The sequence below is a fragment of the Hyperolius riggenbachi genome, chromosome 5, assembly GCF_040937935.1.
Source record: "Hyperolius riggenbachi isolate aHypRig1 chromosome 5, aHypRig1.pri, whole genome shotgun sequence".
Taxonomy (NCBI): Eukaryota; Metazoa; Chordata; class Amphibia; order Anura; family Hyperoliidae; genus Hyperolius; species Hyperolius riggenbachi.
Window position 1 is genome coordinate 444,591,210 of NC_090650.1, and position 20,332 is coordinate 444,611,541.

The 20,332-nt window shown below is 48.3% G+C and overlaps 1 protein-coding gene across 3 annotated transcripts in view; it reads left to right on the forward strand.

Moving 5' to 3' along the window:
- The window catches only part of PLEC (plectin), a 367,871-nt gene that overhangs the window by 10,994 nt on the left and 336,545 nt on the right, over positions 1-20,332 (forward strand). For 2 of the 3 annotated variants that reach the window (XM_068238140.1, XM_068238142.1), the window contains exon 1: positions 10,183-10,248. The exons of the other annotated variant lie outside the window; for it this stretch is intronic. In XM_068238140.1, the coding sequence (XP_068094241.1) occupies positions 10,198-10,248 (51 nt within the window). In that variant the 5' untranslated portion in view covers positions 10,183-10,197. Of the gene's footprint in view, positions 1-10,182; positions 10,249-20,332 lie in introns of those variants that run through there. 3 annotated transcript variants of the gene reach the window in all.

Below are 20,332 nucleotides of genomic sequence, written 5' to 3' on the forward strand. Positions count from 1 at the left end.
ACATCACAACATGCCACAGACTGGGCAGAGGAGTCTATAGTGACAATCGCTGCACACTACGTCACAGCATGCCACAGCCTGAGAGGAGGAATCCACAGTGACAATCACTGCACACTACATCACAACATGCCACAGACTGGGCAGAGGAGTCTATAGTGACAATCGCTGCACACTACGTCACAGCATGCCACAGCCTGAGAGGAGGAATCCACAGTGACAATCACTGCACACTACACTACATCACAGCATGCCACAGACTGAGAGGAGGAATCCACAATGGCAATCACTGCACACTATGTCACAGCATGCCACAGACTGAGAGGAGGAATCCACAATGGCAATCGCTGCACACTACATCACAGCATGCCGCAGACTGAGAGGAGGAGCTTAAACTGTAAACCTAAAAATGTCCACGAACTGCTTAGCCATTGTACCCCTACTCCACCCCCTTACATGTCCCCCTTTTGCCCTTGCTTTGGCAATGCCTGTATGAATCTTGGTCATGCCAATAAAGCTATCTTTGATTTGATTTACATAAACACACACACATGCATATACACATAGGGCTCATAGGCTAACTCATAGCACGGTCGCACTAGTGTTTTGCGTGGGTTATAACCCGTGTAACGGTTTTCGCATGCAATCGTGAATTTTCACACGCAGTTGCGAATTTTTCAAGCGCAATCGCAAATTTTCATGCGAAAACGCCCACGTTTTTGCGTGAAAATTTGCGATAGTGCCCGTAAACCGTTACACACGTTATAATGCGCACAAAACGCTAGCGTGACCTGCTGTGAGTTAGGACGGCTTTGTGAATCAAGCCCATAGACTGTAAATACATACACAATCACTGTACATACAACATACACATGTACAACACATACACACACACTAAACCTATGTACACACACTGCACTGACCTCTGTAGCCAATGAAAACTGCCTCAGCTGAAAATCATGTGGGCGTCTAGTGTGTGTACAGCGACCACCTTACATCTCCTAATGATCCGGCATGTTGGATCCCCAGGGTGCGTACACACATCTATATATATAATAGAGTAAGTGCCTCAACCTTCGAGCAAGAAGAAGAAGTACTTTGCATGAGAAAATGTATGCGTGCTCAATCACCAAGTTTTAGGCTTCTTTTCCACGGACTGTTGAGCTGTGTGCTCAGCAAGCAGTTACCAGGCAGCAGCAAGCAGTTACCAGGCAGCAGCAAGCAGTTACCAGGCAGCAGCAAGCAGTTACCAGGCAGCAGCAAGCAGTTACCAGGCAGCAACAAGCAGTTTCCAGGCAGCAGCAAGCTGTTACCAGGCAGCAGCAAGCAGTTACCAGGCAGCAGCAAGCAGTTACCAGGCAGCAGCAAGCAGTTACCAGGCAGTAGTGAGCAGTTGTAAGAGTTTGAGAGGCATGTTACTGCCTATCAACTGTCCGTGGAAAAGAGGCCTACCCTAGCAAGTCTGGCTTTGCAAATCTGGCCTAATTGGCTATTCATGAGGCAATGCTCATGCAAATATGCATTTGCTTTTGCATGCCAAACTATGCAGGGTCAAAAAACCAATACTGCAAAGCGGTCGCCCTGCTACATGCCAGTGATTCTATATATATAATAGAGTAAGTGCCTCAACCTTCGAGCAAGAAGAAGAAGTACTTTGCATGAGAAAATGTATGCGTGCTCAAACACCAAGTTTAAGGCTTCTTTTCCACGGACTGTTGAGCTGTGTGCTCAGCAAGCAGTTACCAGGCAGCAGCAAGCAGTTACCAGGCAGCAGCAAGCAGTTACCAGGCAGCAGCAAGCAGTTACCAGGCAGCAACAAGCAGTTTCCAGGCAGCAGCAAGCTGTTACCAGGCAGCAGCAAGCTGTTACCAGGCAGCAGCAAGCAGTTACCAGGCAGCAGCAAGCAGTTACCAGGCAGCAGCAAGCAGTTACCAGGCAGTAGTGAGCAGTTGTAAGAGTTTGAGAGGCATGTTACTGCCTATCAACTGTCCGTGGAAAAGAGGCCTACCCTAGCAAGTCTGGCTTTGCAAATCTGGCCTAATTGGCTATTCATAAGGCAATGCTCATGCAAATATGCATTTGCTTTTGCATGCCAAACTATGCAGGGTCAAAAAACCAATACTGCAAAGCGGTCGCCCTGCTACATGCCAGTGATGAGCGAAAATGCAAAAATTTGTTTCGATAAATTTTTACCGAATTTTCGCCTAATTTTGTTTTGACAGGCAAATTTTCCATCTAATTTTTTCACGTTAATTTTCGCCTAAGGCCAGTCATTTTCGCATTACTTGCGTATGATTGCGGACATTTTCCACATAAGGGCATTAGCGCCCGCATTCAGAGAAGTTTCTTGCGCATTATTGCGGGCATTTTTCCGTATAAACATCCGCATAGATTGAATTTCCATGCGGATTATTGTGGACATTTTTCCGCATAAGGGCATAAGCATCCGCATACAATGAATTTTCGATGCTGGTCGAAAACGCAAATATTTCTGAAGATTTTCGTGAAAATTCGCCAAAAAACGAAAACGGGATTTTCGAGGCGAAAATTCGCAAGCAACACTGCTACATGCTACATTAGCACTATCCAGGAGCGCCACGGGGAGGATTCCCAATGCCCCCCTTTTATACAACTGGGGGGACCACAGGGTCCCAGGCTCTCTCACTGCCTGGGAACCACAGTGACACCCCGGAGGGGGAGGCGCAGACGACCCCCCCCAAGCGTGGCCAGCGTCGGGGAGAGCCGTCCACACCCACCTCCCAATATTAAAAACAGGCACTTACCTTAACGTCCATTGCGTTCTGCTACATGCGCATTAACTTGGGGGCACCACATGAGAAAGAAGTGAAGCATGGGTCACCCCGAGCTTTAGAGCTCAGGGCTGGCTCACATACAGCACTCCAGAGGGGGGGGGGGGGAGGACAGGTGCAGACAACTCACTCCAGGGCTCACACCACCGGAGCAAGCCATCCACCACCTGCCTCCAAAGGGTACAAACTTCAAAAAATGCTTTCCATGAGAAAATTAATGCGCATGTAGCAGAACGCAATGGACGTTAAGGTAAGTGCCTGTTTTTAATTGTGGGAGGTGGGTGCAGACGGCTCTCCCTGGCGCTGGCCACGCTTGGGGGGGGGGGGGTCGCCTGCGGCACCTAGCCTCCCCCTCCGGGGTGCCGCTGTGGTTCCCGCGGTCCCTCCGGTTGTATAAAAAGGGGGCATTGGGAATCCTCCCTGTGGCGCTCCTGGATAGTGCTAATGTAGCATGTAGCAGTGTTGCTTGCAAATTTTCGCCTAAGTCATTTTCGCATCGAAAATCCTGTTTTCGTTTTTTGGCGAATTTTCACGAAGATCTTCAGAAATATTTGTGTTTTCGACCAGCATCGAAAATTCATTGTATGCAGATGCTTATGCGCTTATGCGGAAAAATGTCCACAATAATCCGCATGGAAATATAGACTATGAATGTATTTTGTAGGTACTGATCTTTTGCAGGAACGGATCTTTTGCAGATAATGATCTTTTGAATGTGTACAGCAACTTTGTGTGCAGCATCTTGCAAATATTTCTATCTAATGGGGAGTGCAGCTCAATAGAATAGACTGTGTAGGTGTGGCTCTCATACTACATGGAAGGGGGTAAGATTTCTGTCTGATGGGGAGATCAGCTCCATAGAATAGACTGTGTAGGTGTGGCTCTCATACTACATGGAAGGGGGTAAGATTTCTGTCTGATGGGGAGTGCAGCTCCATAGAATAGACTGTGTAGGTGTGGCTCTCATACTACATGGAAGGGGGTAAGATTTCTATCTGATGGGGAGTGCAGCTCCATAGAATAGACTGTGTAGGTGTGGCTCTCATACTACATGGAAGGGGGTAAGATTTCTATCTGATGGGGAGTGCAGCTCCATAGAATAGACTGTGTAGGTGTGGCTCTGATACTACATGGAAGGGGGTAAAATTGGTCTGTGATCTTTCATTTTTCCAAAGACTTTTATCTGATGTGTGTACCCACCTTTATTCTTCTTGCTTCAAGGTTGAGGCACGTACTCTATTAGATAGATAGAAGATGCGGCGTATGCTACGACGCGGGACGGCTAGTCCAATTATGATTGGCCAATCACGGACCAATATTTCCACCTCCATGTAGTATGAGAGCGTACCTACACAATCTGCTCATAGCATTCAACATCTGGAGGTGGTAAAAATGGCTAATTGTTTGTCCAATCAAAATTGGATGTATGTATGCACCATTAGCGTCCCCTGAGCTCACCCCACCCGTGGGAGCTGGCTCCATCATCCACCGCTCATGGTCTGCCCCCTCCATAGCACCAGACACATGCCTACTTACTGTACATACCACCGCTCTGTACGCACACACAAATGTACACTCTATACATACACAAACACACACACACACACACATTGTACACACAAATACTGACAGGCACCACACATACACACTGACACAGATACAAGCTCACACTATACACACACACACACACACACACACACACACACACACACACACACACACACACACACACACACACACATTGTACACACAAATACTGACAGATACTAAGCATACACACTGACGCAGATACAAGCACACACTATACACACACACACACACATTGTACACACAAATACTGACAGGGACCACATATACACACTGACACAGATACAAGCACACACTATACACGCACACACACACTGTACACAATGTACACAAAATACTGACAGATACTAAATATACACACTGACACAGATACAAGCACACACTATACATACACAAACACACTGATATTGACAGACATTTGTACAAATCCAAGACACACACACACACACACACTGTACATGCAATTATACACTGTGCATATAAACCGTACAAACACACATTGCGCACACAGACATGTACTTTACATATACACACACACAGTACACAAAGACAGTACACATACATACACACATTACATACACAAACGTCATGTACATGCACAGACATACTACACACACACACGCATTGCAGACCCACTACATACACACACAAACAGACATTGTGCACACATATACACACTGCACAAACACACACACACACACACACACACACTGTACACACGGACAGTGCACATTCTTACGCAAACAATGTGTACATACACAGACACACTACACACACATGCAGTACATGCACACGCATTGCACAAACACTACATACCCACACATGGACCCTGTGCACACACTTGCACACATATACACACTGTACAAATAGAGTGTACACACACATACTATACATATACACAGACTGGACACACACACACTACGCACACACACTGTACACACGCTCACACACTGTACACACACAGACACACACACTCTATACACACACACACACACATACACACACTATACATACATGCACACACACACACAGTATTTACACACACACACACACACACACACTGTACACACACACACACTGTACACACACACACACACTGTACACACACACACTGTACACACACTACGCACACACACTCATGGGCGTCCGCACATATGGCAAAACCGGGCATCTGCCCGAGCCTGGCCGCCCGCTGCCCCCCCCTGGCCGCGTGCCCGTGCAGCCAGCAGGAGGGGAACACGCAGAGAAGAGAGAGAGCGCTATGGGCACAGTGGGGAAGGGCGGACGTCTCCCCCCCCCTTCCCTCACCTTAGGGGTCTCTCTCTCCCTCGCTGTCCCCTCCGGAATGAAGTGTGCAGCGGCTGGCAGCGGTGGGCGGAACTTACCTCCTCTCGCTCCTGCGCCGGAAGTTCTGGTGCCGCACTCTGGTCTGGATCAGGCCAGAGTAGCGGCTAATCCATCCGGCGCGTGCGACGAGAGGAGGTAAGTTCCGCCCACCGCTGCCAGCCGCTGCACACTTCATTCCGGACTCCGGAGGGGAGAGCGAGAGAGGGAGGGAGAGCCCCCTAAGGTGAGTGCCCATAGCTCTCCCTCTTCTCTCCGCTGCTCCCCTCCTCCTGCACACATGGCCACTTTTTCTGGGGACATATCCCCCTGGCTACATATACCGGGACATATACCCCTGCCTACATATACTGGGACATATACCCCTGCCTACATATACTGGGACATATACCCCTGCCTACATATACTGTCTGGGACATATACCCCTGCCTACATATACTGTCTGGGACATATACCCCTGCCTACATATACTGTCTGGGACATATACCCCTGCCTACATATACTGGGACATATACCCCTGCCTACATATACCCCTGCCTACATATACTGTCTGGGACATATACCCCTGCCTACATATACTGTCTGGGACATATACCCCTGCCTACATATACTGGGACATATACCCCTGCCTACATATACTGGGACATATACCCCTGCCTACATATACTGTCTGGGACATATACCCCTGCCTACATATACTGTCTGGGACATATACCCCTGCCTACATATACTGTCTGGGACATATACCCCTGCCTACATATACTGGGACATATACCCCTGCCTACATATACCCCTGCCTACATATACTGTCTGGGACATATACCCCTGCCTACATATACTGTCTGGGACATATACCCCTGCCTACATATACTGGGACATATACCCCTGCCTACATATACTGGGACATATACCCCTGCCTACATATACTGTCTGGGACATATACCCCTGCCTACATATACTGTCTGGGACATATACCCCTGCCTACATATACTGTCTGGGACATATACCCCTGCCTACATATACTGTCTGGGACATTGACCCCTGCCTACATATACCCCTGCCTACATATACTGTCTGGGACATATACCCCTGCCTACATATACTGGGACATATACCCCTGCCTACATATACTGGGACATATACCCCTGCCTACATATACTGGGACATATACACCTGCCTACATATACTGGGACATATACCCCTTGCCTACATATACTGGGACATATACCCCTGCCTACATATACTGGGACATATACCCCCGCCTACATATACTCAGGGCCGGATTTGTACTTCTTACCGCCCAAGGCCGACTATTACCAGCCGCCCCAACCGAAACCGTATCCTATCGCCTCTCTCCACACACACCAATCCAAAAATTTTTGGGCCAGATGGTGTCCACTATTGGGGCTAGTGCCGAGGTCTCCATGGCAACGTGAAGTGAATCAATCATGTCACACGGGGGAACTGGTCAATCAAGCGATCTACAGGTGATGGGCGTGGTGGGAGCCATCCACCACACACACATAGTCAAAAATGGCTCACAATTGGACATTGGGTGGGGTCAGCAACACGTAAAAGTGAGTCCTGTACCCACTGCTGTTTTCAGGGTAACAGTGCTGGCCAATCAATAATTAAGAAATGGGTACTGTGAGAGGCTGCCTTCTGTATTCTGTACTATTTGCTGGTGCTGCCCCTGGTCCTTTCATCCCCCACACCAAGTGCGTGAGACCCGGCCTTCTGTAACTGCCTGCAGCTGTTGCTATGTCATTGGTCAAGGTCTGGCTTTTTGCTAGTCACACACTGTTCACAAACGTTTGGTTAACGGACTGCAGCTGCCTGTAGCACAGCACAGGCAGATGCCAGCTAGTACTAATAGTGCAGTTATCCTGACCACTTTCATTTGTTTGGACACTTGCAAATAATGCCCTGCAAATAATGCCCACTGTCTGCAGGCCGCCCCTTGTTTATCTGGTGCCCTAGGCCATGGCCTATGTGGCCTTGCCAGAAATCCGGCCATGCATATACTGGGACATATACCCCTGGCTACATATACTGGGACATATACCCCTGCCTACATATACTGGGACATATCCCCCTGGCTACATATACTGGGACATATACCCCCTGCCTACATATACTGGGACATATACCCTTGCCTACATATACTGGGCACATATACCCCTGGCTACCTGTTCTGGGGACATCTCTACCCCTGGCTACCAGTTCTGGGGACATCTATACCGCTGGCCACCTATTCTGGGGACACCTATAGACCTGGGGCTACCTATTTTTGGGGAACCACTGCTGTCAGATTGAGTGTATTTTGGGGAACTGCTGCCAGGTGAGAGGTGTCTACATATTAAGGGGGCATTCTGCCTATTTATGTGAAAAGCTGTCTATTTATGTGCCTCATGACTACTGAATTTGTCTTGTTGCGGGCCTCATGGTTACTGACTTTGTCTTGTTGGGGGCCTCATGATTTGTTGGGGGCCTCAAGATTGCTGAATTTGTCTTGTTGGGGGCCTCATGATTGCTGAATTTGTCTTGTTGGGGGCCTCATGATTGCTGAATTTGTCTTGTTGGGGGCCTCATGATTGCTGAGTTGGTCATGTTGGGGGCCTCATGATTGCTGAATTTGTCTTGATGGGGGGGGCCTCATGATTGCTGAATTTGTCTTGTTGGGGGTCACATGATTGCTAACTGCGAGACTATGGAAAAAGCTGAATCATCATCATATGAGACAATAGCATTAAACCTACTTTTTCTGCTTTTTAAAACAGAAAATGAAACTGGGAGGTTCTAAAAAAAATGAATAATTTTTTTCAGGAGTACGATGGATGAAATTGTTTATCTTCACAGTTTATTTTCAACTTAATTTTCCATAATGTTCATGTATGAGTTAAAACGTTTGTATTTAGTTTAAATTGCTGTTGGCACTTTGTGATAGTAAAGTGACTTTGCAGTTTGGACACTCGACCTCCAAAAGGTTCGCCACCACTGTCCTAATCTAATGTCCCACCATTGCTTAGTTCATGTAAACTTGTCTCCACCCACGACCACACCCACATTCTGGTTCATGACCACACCCATTTTTCGGCGCGGCGCGCTAAGCGCGCCGCATGACGTAGCTCCATTTTTTGGCGCGCGTACACCAGCCCAAATTTTTAACTCCCCACTTTTTGCCCCCCCCCTGGAAAATTTTCTGCGGACGCCCATGCACACACTGTACACACGCGCACACACTGTACACACACATACTATACACAGACGCACTCACACACACACACACACACACTATACATACATACACACATACACACACACACGCACACACTATACATACACACACACTATACATACACACACACACACACTCTATACACACACTATACATACACACACATACACACACTATACATACATACACACACACACACACTATACATACATACACACATATACACACACACACACACACTGTACACACACATACTATATATACACAGACACACACACACACACACACACACACTCTATACACACACACTATACATACACACACTATACATACATACATACATACATACACACACACACACACACACACACACACACACACACACACACACACACACACACACACACACTGTACACACACATACTATACACAGACGCACTTACACACACACACACACACACACACACTATACATACATACATACACACATACACACACACACGCACACACTATACATACACACACACTATACATACACACACACACACACTCTATACACACACACTATACATACACACACATACACACACTATACATACATACACACACACACTATACATACATACACACATATACACACACACACACACTGTACACACACATACTATATATACACAGACACACACACACACACACACACACACACACACTATACATACACACACACACACACACACACTCTATACACACACACTATACATACACACACATACACACACTATACATACATACACACACACACACACACACACACACACACACACACACACTCACACACACACACTATACACACACACACACACACACACACACACACACACACACACACACACACACACACACACACACTCACTATACATACAACACACACACCCTGTCTCTCTCGATCTGCTTTCTCCCTCTCCATCTTCTGCTGTCTCTCCTCCCTTGGCGTGTCCCTGCCTCCCTCCTACATGTCCCTCTCTCCCTCTCTCGCTGGCTGTATCAGCCTCTCCAGGATATAGCTGTTTGGGGCTGCGCTCTCTCTCTCCGCCTCCCTCTGCCGGTGTTGCAGCCTGAAGATGGGATTCTTGCAGAGATCTTAGGATGCTGATGCTGCGGTGAGGACTGGGGGGGTCGCTGGGTCTGCACTGCGGTCTGATGTGCTGAAGTTGAGCCGTGATGGAAGCAGAGGAGGAGGTGACCGGGGACACTGGCTGCGGTGACAGACAGGTAGGCAGCGGATGGTGAGGCAGCGGGTGACTATCCTGCCCTCTGGGGGGATTGCTGCAGCTCTGCCATCTGTGCTGTGTTTTATCTGCATGAGGGGGGCTGTGTGTCAGGACTGGTATCGGGGTCACCTCTGTCACTGGCTTGCTGGTGGGGTGTCACCTGTGCGGGGGCCTCTGCAGTGGGGAACACAGGGGGAGTAAGCAGTGTACCCCCATCAGGCTGTGTATAATGTAACGTATGGACCCCTCTTTGGGCTGAGCAGCGTGTTCTGCTTACCGCAGAGAGAGGGGGGGGGGGGGGCATAAATGATGTATATTATTCGTTAGCCGTTATATAACAGTGCCGGCATTTCCTGCATTCACACTCATTGTCTATACATATAGTGTACTCAGGGGAGCGAGTGCTGCTGGGCTGGCCATTCACTGGCCGGTACGGCCCTCCCAGCTTCATTGACTTTCTTCCACTATAAAAAGCATTGTGACAATGTCCAGAGAATGACAGCTGAGACACGCCGGCCACAGGAGACAGGTTCTCTTTCCAGGCTGCCCTCTGCAATGCCCATGTGTAATAGAGTGTACAGCTGGGACATGCCAGCCACAGGAGACAGGTCCTCTTTCCAGGCTGCCCTCTGCACTGCCTGTGTGTAATAGAGTGTACAGCTGGGACATACCAGCCACAGGAGACAGGTCCTCTTTCCAGGCTGCACTCTGCACTCTGTGCTGCCCGTGTGTAATAGAGTGTACAGCTGGGACATGCCAGCCACAGGAGACAGGTCCTCTTTCCAGGCTGCCCTCTGCACTCTGTGCTGCCCATGTGTAATAGAGTGTACAGCTAGGACACGCCAGCTACGGGAGACAGGTCCTCTTTCCAGGCTGCCCTCTGCACTCTGTGCTGCCCGTGTGTAATAGAGTGTACAGCTGGGACATGCCAGCCACAGGAGACAGGTTCTCATTCCAGGCTGCCCCCTGCACTCTGTGCTGCCCATGTGTTATAGAGTGTACAGCTGGGACATGCCAGCCACAGGAGACAGGTCCTCTTTCCAGGCTGCCCTCTGTGCTGCCCATGTGTAATAGAGTGTACAGCTGGGACATGCCAGCCACAGGAGACAGGTCCTCTTTCCAGGCTGCCCTCTGCACTCTGTGCTGCCCATGTGTAATAGAGTGTACAGCTAGGACACGCCAGCTACGGGAGACAGGTCCTCTTTCCAGGCTGCCCTCTGCACTCTGTGCTGCCCGTGTGTAATAGAGTGTACAGCTGGGACATGCCAGCCACAGGAGACAGGTTCTCATTCCAGGCTGCCCCCTGCACTCTGTGCTGCCCATGTGTAATAGAGTGTACAGCTGGGACATGCCAGCCACAGGAGACAGGTCCTCTTTCCAGGCTGCCCTCTGTGCTGCCCATGTGTAATAGAGTGTACAGCTGGGACATGCCAGCCACAGGAGACAGGTCCTCTTTCCAGGCTGCCCTCTGCACTCTGTGCTGCCCGTGTGTAATAGAGTGTACAGCTAGGACACGCCAGCCACAGGAGACAGGTCCTCTTTCCAGGCTGCCCTCTGCACTGCCTGTGTGTAATAGAGTGTACAGCTGGGACATGCCAGCCACAGGAGACAGGTCCTCTTTCCAGGCTGCCCTCTGTGCTGCCCGTGTGTAATAGAGTGTACAGCTGGGACATACCAGCCACAGGAGACAGGTCCTCTTTCCAGGCTGCACTCTGCACTCGGTGCTGCCCGTGTGTAATAGAGTGTACAGCTGGGACATGCCAGCCACAGGAGACAGGTTCTCTTTCCAGGCTGCCCCCTGCACTCTGTGCTGCCCATGTGTAATAGAGTGTACAGCTGGGACATGCCAGCCACGGGAGACAGGCCCTCTTTCCAGGCTACCCTCTGCACTCTGTGGTGCCCATGTGTAATAGAGTGTACAGCTGGGACATGCCAGCCACAGGAGACAGGTTCTCTTTCCAGGCTACCCTCTGCACTCTGTGGTGCCCATGTGTATCAGAGTGTACAGCTGGGACATGCCAGCCACAGGAGACAGGTCCTCTTTCCAGGCTGCCCTCTGCACTCTGTGCTGCCCGGGTATAATAGAGTGTACAGCTGGGACACCCCAGCCACAGGAGACAGGTCCTCTTTCCAGGCTGCCCTCAGCACTCTGTGCTGCCCATGTGTAATAGAGTGTACAGCTGGGACATGCCAGCCACGGGAGACAGGTCCTCTTTCCAGGCTGCCCTCTGCACTCTGTGCTGCCCATGTGTAATAGAGTGTACAGCTGGGACATGCCAGCCACGGGAGACAGGTCCTCTTTCCTGGCTGCCCTCTGCACTCTGTGGTGCCCATGTGTAATAGAGTGTACAGCTGGGACATGCCAGCCACAGGAGACAGGTCCTCTTTCCAAGCTGCCCTCTGTGCTGCCCGTGTGTAATGGAGTGTACAGCTGGGACATGCCAGCCACAGGAGACAGGTCCTCTTTCCAGGCTGCCCTCTGCACTGCCCATGTGTAATAGAGTGTACAGCTGGGACACGCCAGCCACAGGAGACAGGTTCTCTGTCCAGGCTGCACTCTGCACTCTGTGCTGCCCATGTGTAATAGAGTGTACAGCTGGGACATGCCAGCCACAGGAGACAGGTCCTCTTTCCAGGCTGCCCTCTGCACTCTGTACTGCCCGTGTGTAATAGAGTGTACAGCTGGGACATGCCAGCCACAGGAGACAGGTCCTCTTTCCAGGCTTCCCTCTGTGCTGCCCGTGTGTAATAGAGTGTACAGCTAGGACACGCCAGCCACGGGAGACAGGTCCTCTTTCCAGGCTGCCCTTTGCACTGCCCATGTGTAATAGAGTGTACAGCTGGGACATGCCAGCCCCAGGAGACAGGTCCTCTTTCCAGGCTGCCCTCTGTACTGTCCGTGTGTAATAGAGTGTACAGCTGGGAAATGCCAGCCACAGGAGACAGGTCCTCTTTCCAAGCTGCACTCTGTACTGTCTGTGTGTAATAGAGTGTACAGCTGGGACATGCCAGCCACGGGAGACAGGTTCTCTTTCCAGGCTGCCCTCTGCACTCTGTGCTGCCCGGGTACAATAGAGTGTACAGCTGGGACATGCCAGCCACAGGAGACAGGTCCTCTTTCCAGGCTGCCCTCTGCACTCTGTACTGCCCGTGTGTAAAAGAGTGTACAGCTGGGACATGCCAGCCACAGGAGACAGGTCCTCTTTCCAGGCTTCCCTCTGTGCTGCCCGTGTGTAATAGAGTGTACAGCTAGGACACGCCAGCCACGGGAGACAGGTCCTCTTTCCAGGCTTCCCTCTGTGCTGCCCGTGTGTAATAGAGTGTACAGCTGGAACATGCCAGCCACAGGAGACAGGTCCTCTTTCCAGGCTGCCCTCTGCACTGCCCATGTGTAATAGAGTGTACAGCTGGGAAATGCCAGCCACAGGAGACAGGTCCTCTTTCCAGGCTGCCCTCTGCACCCTGTGCTGCCCATGTGTAATAGAGTGTACAGCTAGGACATGCCAGCCACGGGAGACAGGTCCTCTTTCCTGGCTGCCCTCTGTGCTGCCCGAGTGTAATAGAGTGTACAGCTGGGAAATGCCAGCCACAGGAGACAGGTCCTCTTTCCAGGCTGCCCTCTGTTCTGCCCGTATGTAATAGAGTGTACAGCTGGGACACGCCAGCCACAGGAGACAGGTCCTCTTTCCAGGCTGCCCTCTGCACTCTGTGCTGCCCATGTGTAATAGAGTGTACAGCTGGGACACGCCAGCCACGGGAGACAGGTCCTCTTCCCAGGCTGCTCGGTGTCCGCTGCACTCTATACTGTCAAACCAGGTTCACATAAGTTCAGCTGTGTGAAAGTCACATTGCTGGGAGTTGTAGTGCATCTCACATAAGGACATTCCCCCGGGGCTCACTTATACTGAAGTATGTTTACACTTTCATGACTAATTTTACCTCTCTTTCATAATACTGGCATGTCATCCCCAATATATCCAGTGTGAGATGTTACTCTTTACATGTGGTGATAGTAAACTGACTGCAGTGTGTGCGCTCGAGAAATGGTGGAGATGTACATTCTGTACTGCCTTTTTTTTGTCTTTTTGCACTGCTTATCGTCTCTGAGCAGCTCTTATCAGCACTTCAGCACTTACTAAGCATGATTACTTATTTCTTAAAAGACCACTACAGCGAAAAAAGTAAGCAGTTCAAACCTCACAGAACTGACCTGTTTTGGACTAGTCCAACTACTCATGGGAGATTCTCAGGGTTTTCTTTGTTTTCAAATGCATACCCTGAGCGTCAAAATAGTGTGCAAGCGACTAGAGAGGCTGGCTGGTATTTCACTATTTCGGAAGTTAGACTTAGAAACTGCTGTTCAGGAAATGCTTTTTGAAAACAAAGAAAACCCTGAGAATCCCCCATGAGGAAGTGGACTAGTCCAAAACCTATCGGTAACGTCAGATTTTAACTGCTTACTTTTTTTTGCTGTAGTGGTCCTTTAACCACTTATTGTTTTTGTGACAGTATATCCACGCCCCTTAAAGAGACACTGAAGCGAAATTTTTTTTATGATATTATGATTTGTATGTGTAGTACAGCTAAGAAATAAAACATTAAGATCAGATACATCAGTGTAAATGTTTCCAGTACAGGAAGAGTTAAGAAACTTCAGTTGTTATCTCTACGCAAAAAAGCCATTAATCTCTACGACTTTCAAAGTCGTGGAGAGGGCTGTCTTCTGACTTTTATTATCTCAACTGTAAGTAAACAGTTTTCTTTTTCTCTGCCAAAGGAGAGGTCATTAGTTCACAGACTGCTCTGAAAGAATCATTTTGAATGCTGAGTGTTGTGTAATCTGCACAGATTATAGAATGATGCAATGTTAGAAAACACTATATACCTGAAAAAAAATATGAGAATATTTTCTTTGATGCTAATCTTCTAGTAATTATTCATAGTACACAACCAATTAATTATATCATATTTTTTTTCGCTTCAGTGTCTCTTTAAGACTTCATCTTAGCCTCAGGGGTGTAGATGTACATATCCTGCCGCATTCGCCGCTGCGTGCGTTCCCACGTGCGTCCTCGTGGCTGCCCGTTAGTACACAGAACAAAGATCCCATTCACTGATCTAAGTGCCTGCAATCTTTGATAAGTGTTTTTTGATAAAAGCGAAAGTAAAGCATAAAAAAGTGATATTTTACAAACCCATACATAATTATTATTATTATTTAGTATTTATATAGCGCCGACATATTGCGCAGCGCTGTACAGTGTATATATATATTGTCTTGTCACTAACTGTCCCTCAAAGGAGCTCACAATCTAATCCCTACCATTACCATATGTCTATATTATGTAGTGTAAGTACTGTAGTCTAGGGCCAATTTTTAGGGGAGCCAATTAACTTATCTGTATGTTTTTTTTGGAATGGAATAACTAGTAACTATCTATTAATGTCACAAGACCGCAAGGCCGGTCTGCAGATGGGGTCAGTCGATCAGAGAAATACTCTCACATTGTCATTTTGTCCGTCACGAAGCGTAAACCCGACTTCGCAGTTGATGAACTGAGTAATGGAGGGAGCGTTCGGACACCAAAGGATTCACCTCACACATACAATTCAAAGATCTGCCACCAAGCGAGTTACATAGCCTGCTACTGTAATTATACTAGGACTTCGAGAACGCTATATTAACCCTTAGCAGTATGCAGGAACCTGGGTCAGATCGTTATATATGGGCTGGGTTCTCGCATACGGGTTGTAAATGTATACTTCTATTAAACACAGGAATAACACAGGATATCTATTAAACACAGGAATGGAATAACATAACTAGTTTCCTTTCATATTAGAGCAATTATCCTGCGTGTTGACCAAAAGTCAAAACGCAGCGTTGACCAAGGTAAAATGAAAGTTCATAGACTTTCATTTTACCTTTCACACCCCGACGCTGCGTTTCGATGCGTTGCGGTATGACGTACCCGGGAGCATTTTAACGTTGGGAATCTGCGTTTCCCCGTAGGGTTAATTAATTACTACCGCCGCTACTCAGCGTCGCACCGGAGATTCCCGACGACACGCCGCAACGCGTGCAGGAGCCGTTCTCCTGCACGCGTTGTAATGTGAAAGACGCCTTAGGGACGCAACTCTTTTTAATATGTGTGTCATGAGGGTATATTTCTGTGATTTTTGCAAATAAGGGCTTGTAATTAGTGACAGATGCAAAACGGAAAACGTACACCTTTATTTCCAAATAAAATATTGTCACCATACATTGTGCTAGAGACATAATTTAAACGTTGTAAGGGCTCTTTCACATTAGACAACGCGTGCAGGAGCCGTTCTCCTGCACGCGTTGTCTGCCTGCGGCGTGTCGTCGGGTATCTGCGGTGCGACGCAATCAGCGGCGGTAGCTGGTAATTAAACCCGACGGAAAACGCCGGCTCGCGGGTGCGTTGGATGAAAAACTGCGCCCGGGTGCGTCGGAACCGCAACGCATCGAAACGCAGCGTCGGGTGTGAAAGGTAAAATGAAAGTCTATGCACTTTCATCTTACCTTGGTTAACACAAACGTTAGCCGTTTGCATTAACGCACAAAATCTGCCCTAATGTGAAAGAGCCCTAATAACTGGGACAAATGGGCAAATAAAATGTGTGGGTTTTTCCCACAGTAGCACATTCTATTTTAAAACTATAAGGGCCAAAAACTGAGAAATAATGATTTTTTTTTTACATTTGTTCTTATTCTTCTTGTTAAAATGCATTTAGAATAAAATAATTCTTAGGGATGGGAGGAGCGCTGAAATGTGGAAATTGCTCTGATCCATAAGGGGGGAAAAAACCCTCATTGGTGAAGTGGTTGAAGTGATGCAAACACCTCACATTAACCCTCCTGGCGGTCAATTAAAACCGCCAGGGGGCAGCGCAGCACTATTTTTATTTATTTATTTTACATGACAGCCGCTGTGCAGCGGCATCCTCCCACCCTCTTCGATTGCCTCCGGCGATCAAGCCCGTCCAGAAATCCCGTTCTGAACGGGATTTCCATTAGGGCTTCCCCCGTCACCATGGCGAGGGGCGGGATGACGTCATCGACGTCGTGACGTCAAAGGGCGTCCCGATCCACCCCTCAGCACTGCCTGGCACTGATTGGCCAGGCAGCGCATGGGGTCTGGGGGGGGGGGGGGGCAGCGCGGCGCGGCGAGCGGCGGCGATCGGGCAGTACACGCAGCTAGCAAAGTGCTAGCTGCGTGTAAAAATATTGTGCAAATCGGCCCAGCAGGGCCTGAGAAATCCTCCTGCGCAGCATAGCCCGAGCTCAGGTTAATGAGGAAATGTCGCGAACATCTTAAAATTTAAAACACATACAAATAAGAAGTAAGTTTCTTTCAGAGTAAAATGAGCCTTACATTACTTCTCATTACTTCTCTCCTATGTTGCTTTCACTTACAGTAGGTATTAGAAATCTGACATTACCGACAGGTTTTGGGTTAGTCCATCTCTTCATGGGGGATTCTCAACATGGTGTTTATGGTGTTTATTCTGTATAAAGACATTCCCTGAAAAATATTTATACAAAGATGCTGGCCAGCCTCCCTGCTCGCTGTACACTTTTTTGCCAGTTGGACGTATCCTTCACACAGTTCTCTACTTTCCTGGGGCCAGCGGGCACACGTGGCAGCTGCAATGCATGCTGGGAGAGGCAGTCCGTGGATGTACAGCAATGTGGACTTCCTTTGCCAGCATTGCAGCCGCCGACCCTTGAAAATGATAATAGTTGTGTATAAGATGTCATTTACTATTTCCAAGTTCTGCCCCCCTCCCCCAAAACTCGAGTAACGTTTAGGAGTTCTGATCACATGGTGTCCTGTACAGGCTGGTGTAGATTATTTATTACCACCTGATAATATTCCGAGGCTGTCGTTAGGAATCGTTAGTTATTGGTGAAGCTGCTGATTTTTATCGGCTCAGCCTCCTATTAGTCAGCTGCCATGTGTCCAGCAACGTCGCCCACTCACGCCGGGATCGGTCATGTGACGTCGTCCACTCACACCAGGATCGGTCATGTGACGTCGCCTACTGACGCTGGGATCGGTCATGTGACGTCGCCCACTGACGCCGGCATCGGTCATGTGACGTCACCCACTCACACCAGGATCGGTCATGTGACGTCGCCCACTGACGCCGGGATCGGTCATGTGACGTCGCCCACTCACACCGGGATCGGTCATGTGACGTCGCCCACTCACGCTGGGATCGGTCATGTGACGTCGCCCACTCACGCTGGGATCGGCACCTTGCAAGAAATCCAGGGTCGGATATAGTGTAGTAGGTTTGGATAGCAGAAGACACGGGGTATATAAATAATGCAGTAATACTCACAAACCAGAGTTACCACTACGGCAACCACTGTGAGGAGAATAAACCTAACCACACTCAAGTTTAAGTAAACCAGGCATCATTTTTAGCACCCAGGGCATCTCAATGGCACATTAAAAATGCATGCTAACAATTAGTAAAAAAAACAAAACCTTAAATCTTACCTCCTATTTTTTTTACAATTAAAAGTTTAACAGAGCTTTTTATTACCCTACTCCCAAGGCCTGCTGGACCACAAACATTTCAGGCAGATAAGGATTGAAGTAATTATTTTATTGCACACATTAGCAGAGAGGAAACAAAAGCTTTCATCAGCAGGAGAGGGCAGGGAGATTGTACACTGTGTTTTAAAGGGGTTAGAGAAGTCACAGATGCTGTCTTCACACCTTCCCCTGGATAAATATTGGGCAGTGTTGAATGGTACCCTTTAGGAAGTCACTCTGTAGAAAAGAAAGGAGTGACTCCCCTACATCAAATGATGGGCACACCATAAGACAAATTGGTTGTAACAAGCATCAGCATAGGGTAAAACACACTAAGCGCTGGAACCCACTAGAGCGATTTTTTGAGTGTTTAGGGTGCGCTTTGAATCGCTAGCGCTTTCCCTAAACCCTCTGCCAATGTAAATGTAACAAATTCCACAGTAGCGATTGCGATTAGCAAAATAGCAAATCGCAGGACATGCAGGATTTTGAAAGCGTTTGTGCTTCAATGTAATGTACTGAAGCGCTGGCAAATCGCTCATGAATCGCTGCACATAGCGATTTGAGTGCGATTGCAAACTGTAAATAAAATGATGATACATTGAAAGGACCAATCAGAATTAAAATCACTAATCACAAATCGCTACACAATCGCTGGCAAAATGCTTACACTTTTTAAAATTGATCCTAAAAGCGCCGGAAAACGCTAATGAAGACGCTTACAAATCACTTATTAAAAAGGCTAGCGATTGTGCTAGCGATTTGCGATTTTGTAGTGGGTTCCAGGCCTCAAAACTGTTGAAAAAAATGCAGTAGTGGTGGACTCAACTCCTCGGAGACGGCCCACAGTCAGTTACCAAAACATAAAATTTATTGTGAACTTTATAAGACTCCAAAAATTGTTATGCGTTGCGGGGGATGCAACCCTCTTCCTCGGGAAAACAAAGGAGTGTCTGAGAGGCATATAAACGACAACCACTAAGCTGGGAGTAGTGTACTTCGGTCATCTTAGAGGAGGCAAGTTCACCACTACCTCCTTGTCAGGGGCTTAGCAATAGGGGGTGCAGAGGTAGCGACCGCATCGGGGCCCTTGGGCCAGTGGGGCCCCAAGAGGCCCACCCTCAGCCACAGTATTAGCTCTGTATTGGTCCTATGCTGATAATAATCACTTCTATAGATTATTAGAATAGCAGTGATCATTAACACACTGTTTCCCATCCTCTTCTTGCACCTCTGACACTGTGGCTGTCCTTGATCGGTTTTGGTGCGCCGTATCAATTGTTATGTATAGACAGCTTGGGGGGCCCCAATGCAAAACCTGCAATGGGGCCCACAGCTTCTTAGCTACGCCACTGCTCCATGTAAACAGTTTTTAGTGTATTTGACCCTATGCTGGCTCCTCTGTTACCACCTATTAGTATTGTCTGTACAGCATCGTTCCCCGAATTGTCCCCTGCCCTGATTTTCTGATCTTCGATGGGTGACAATTCTTATATGTGTGTACTTAGCTTT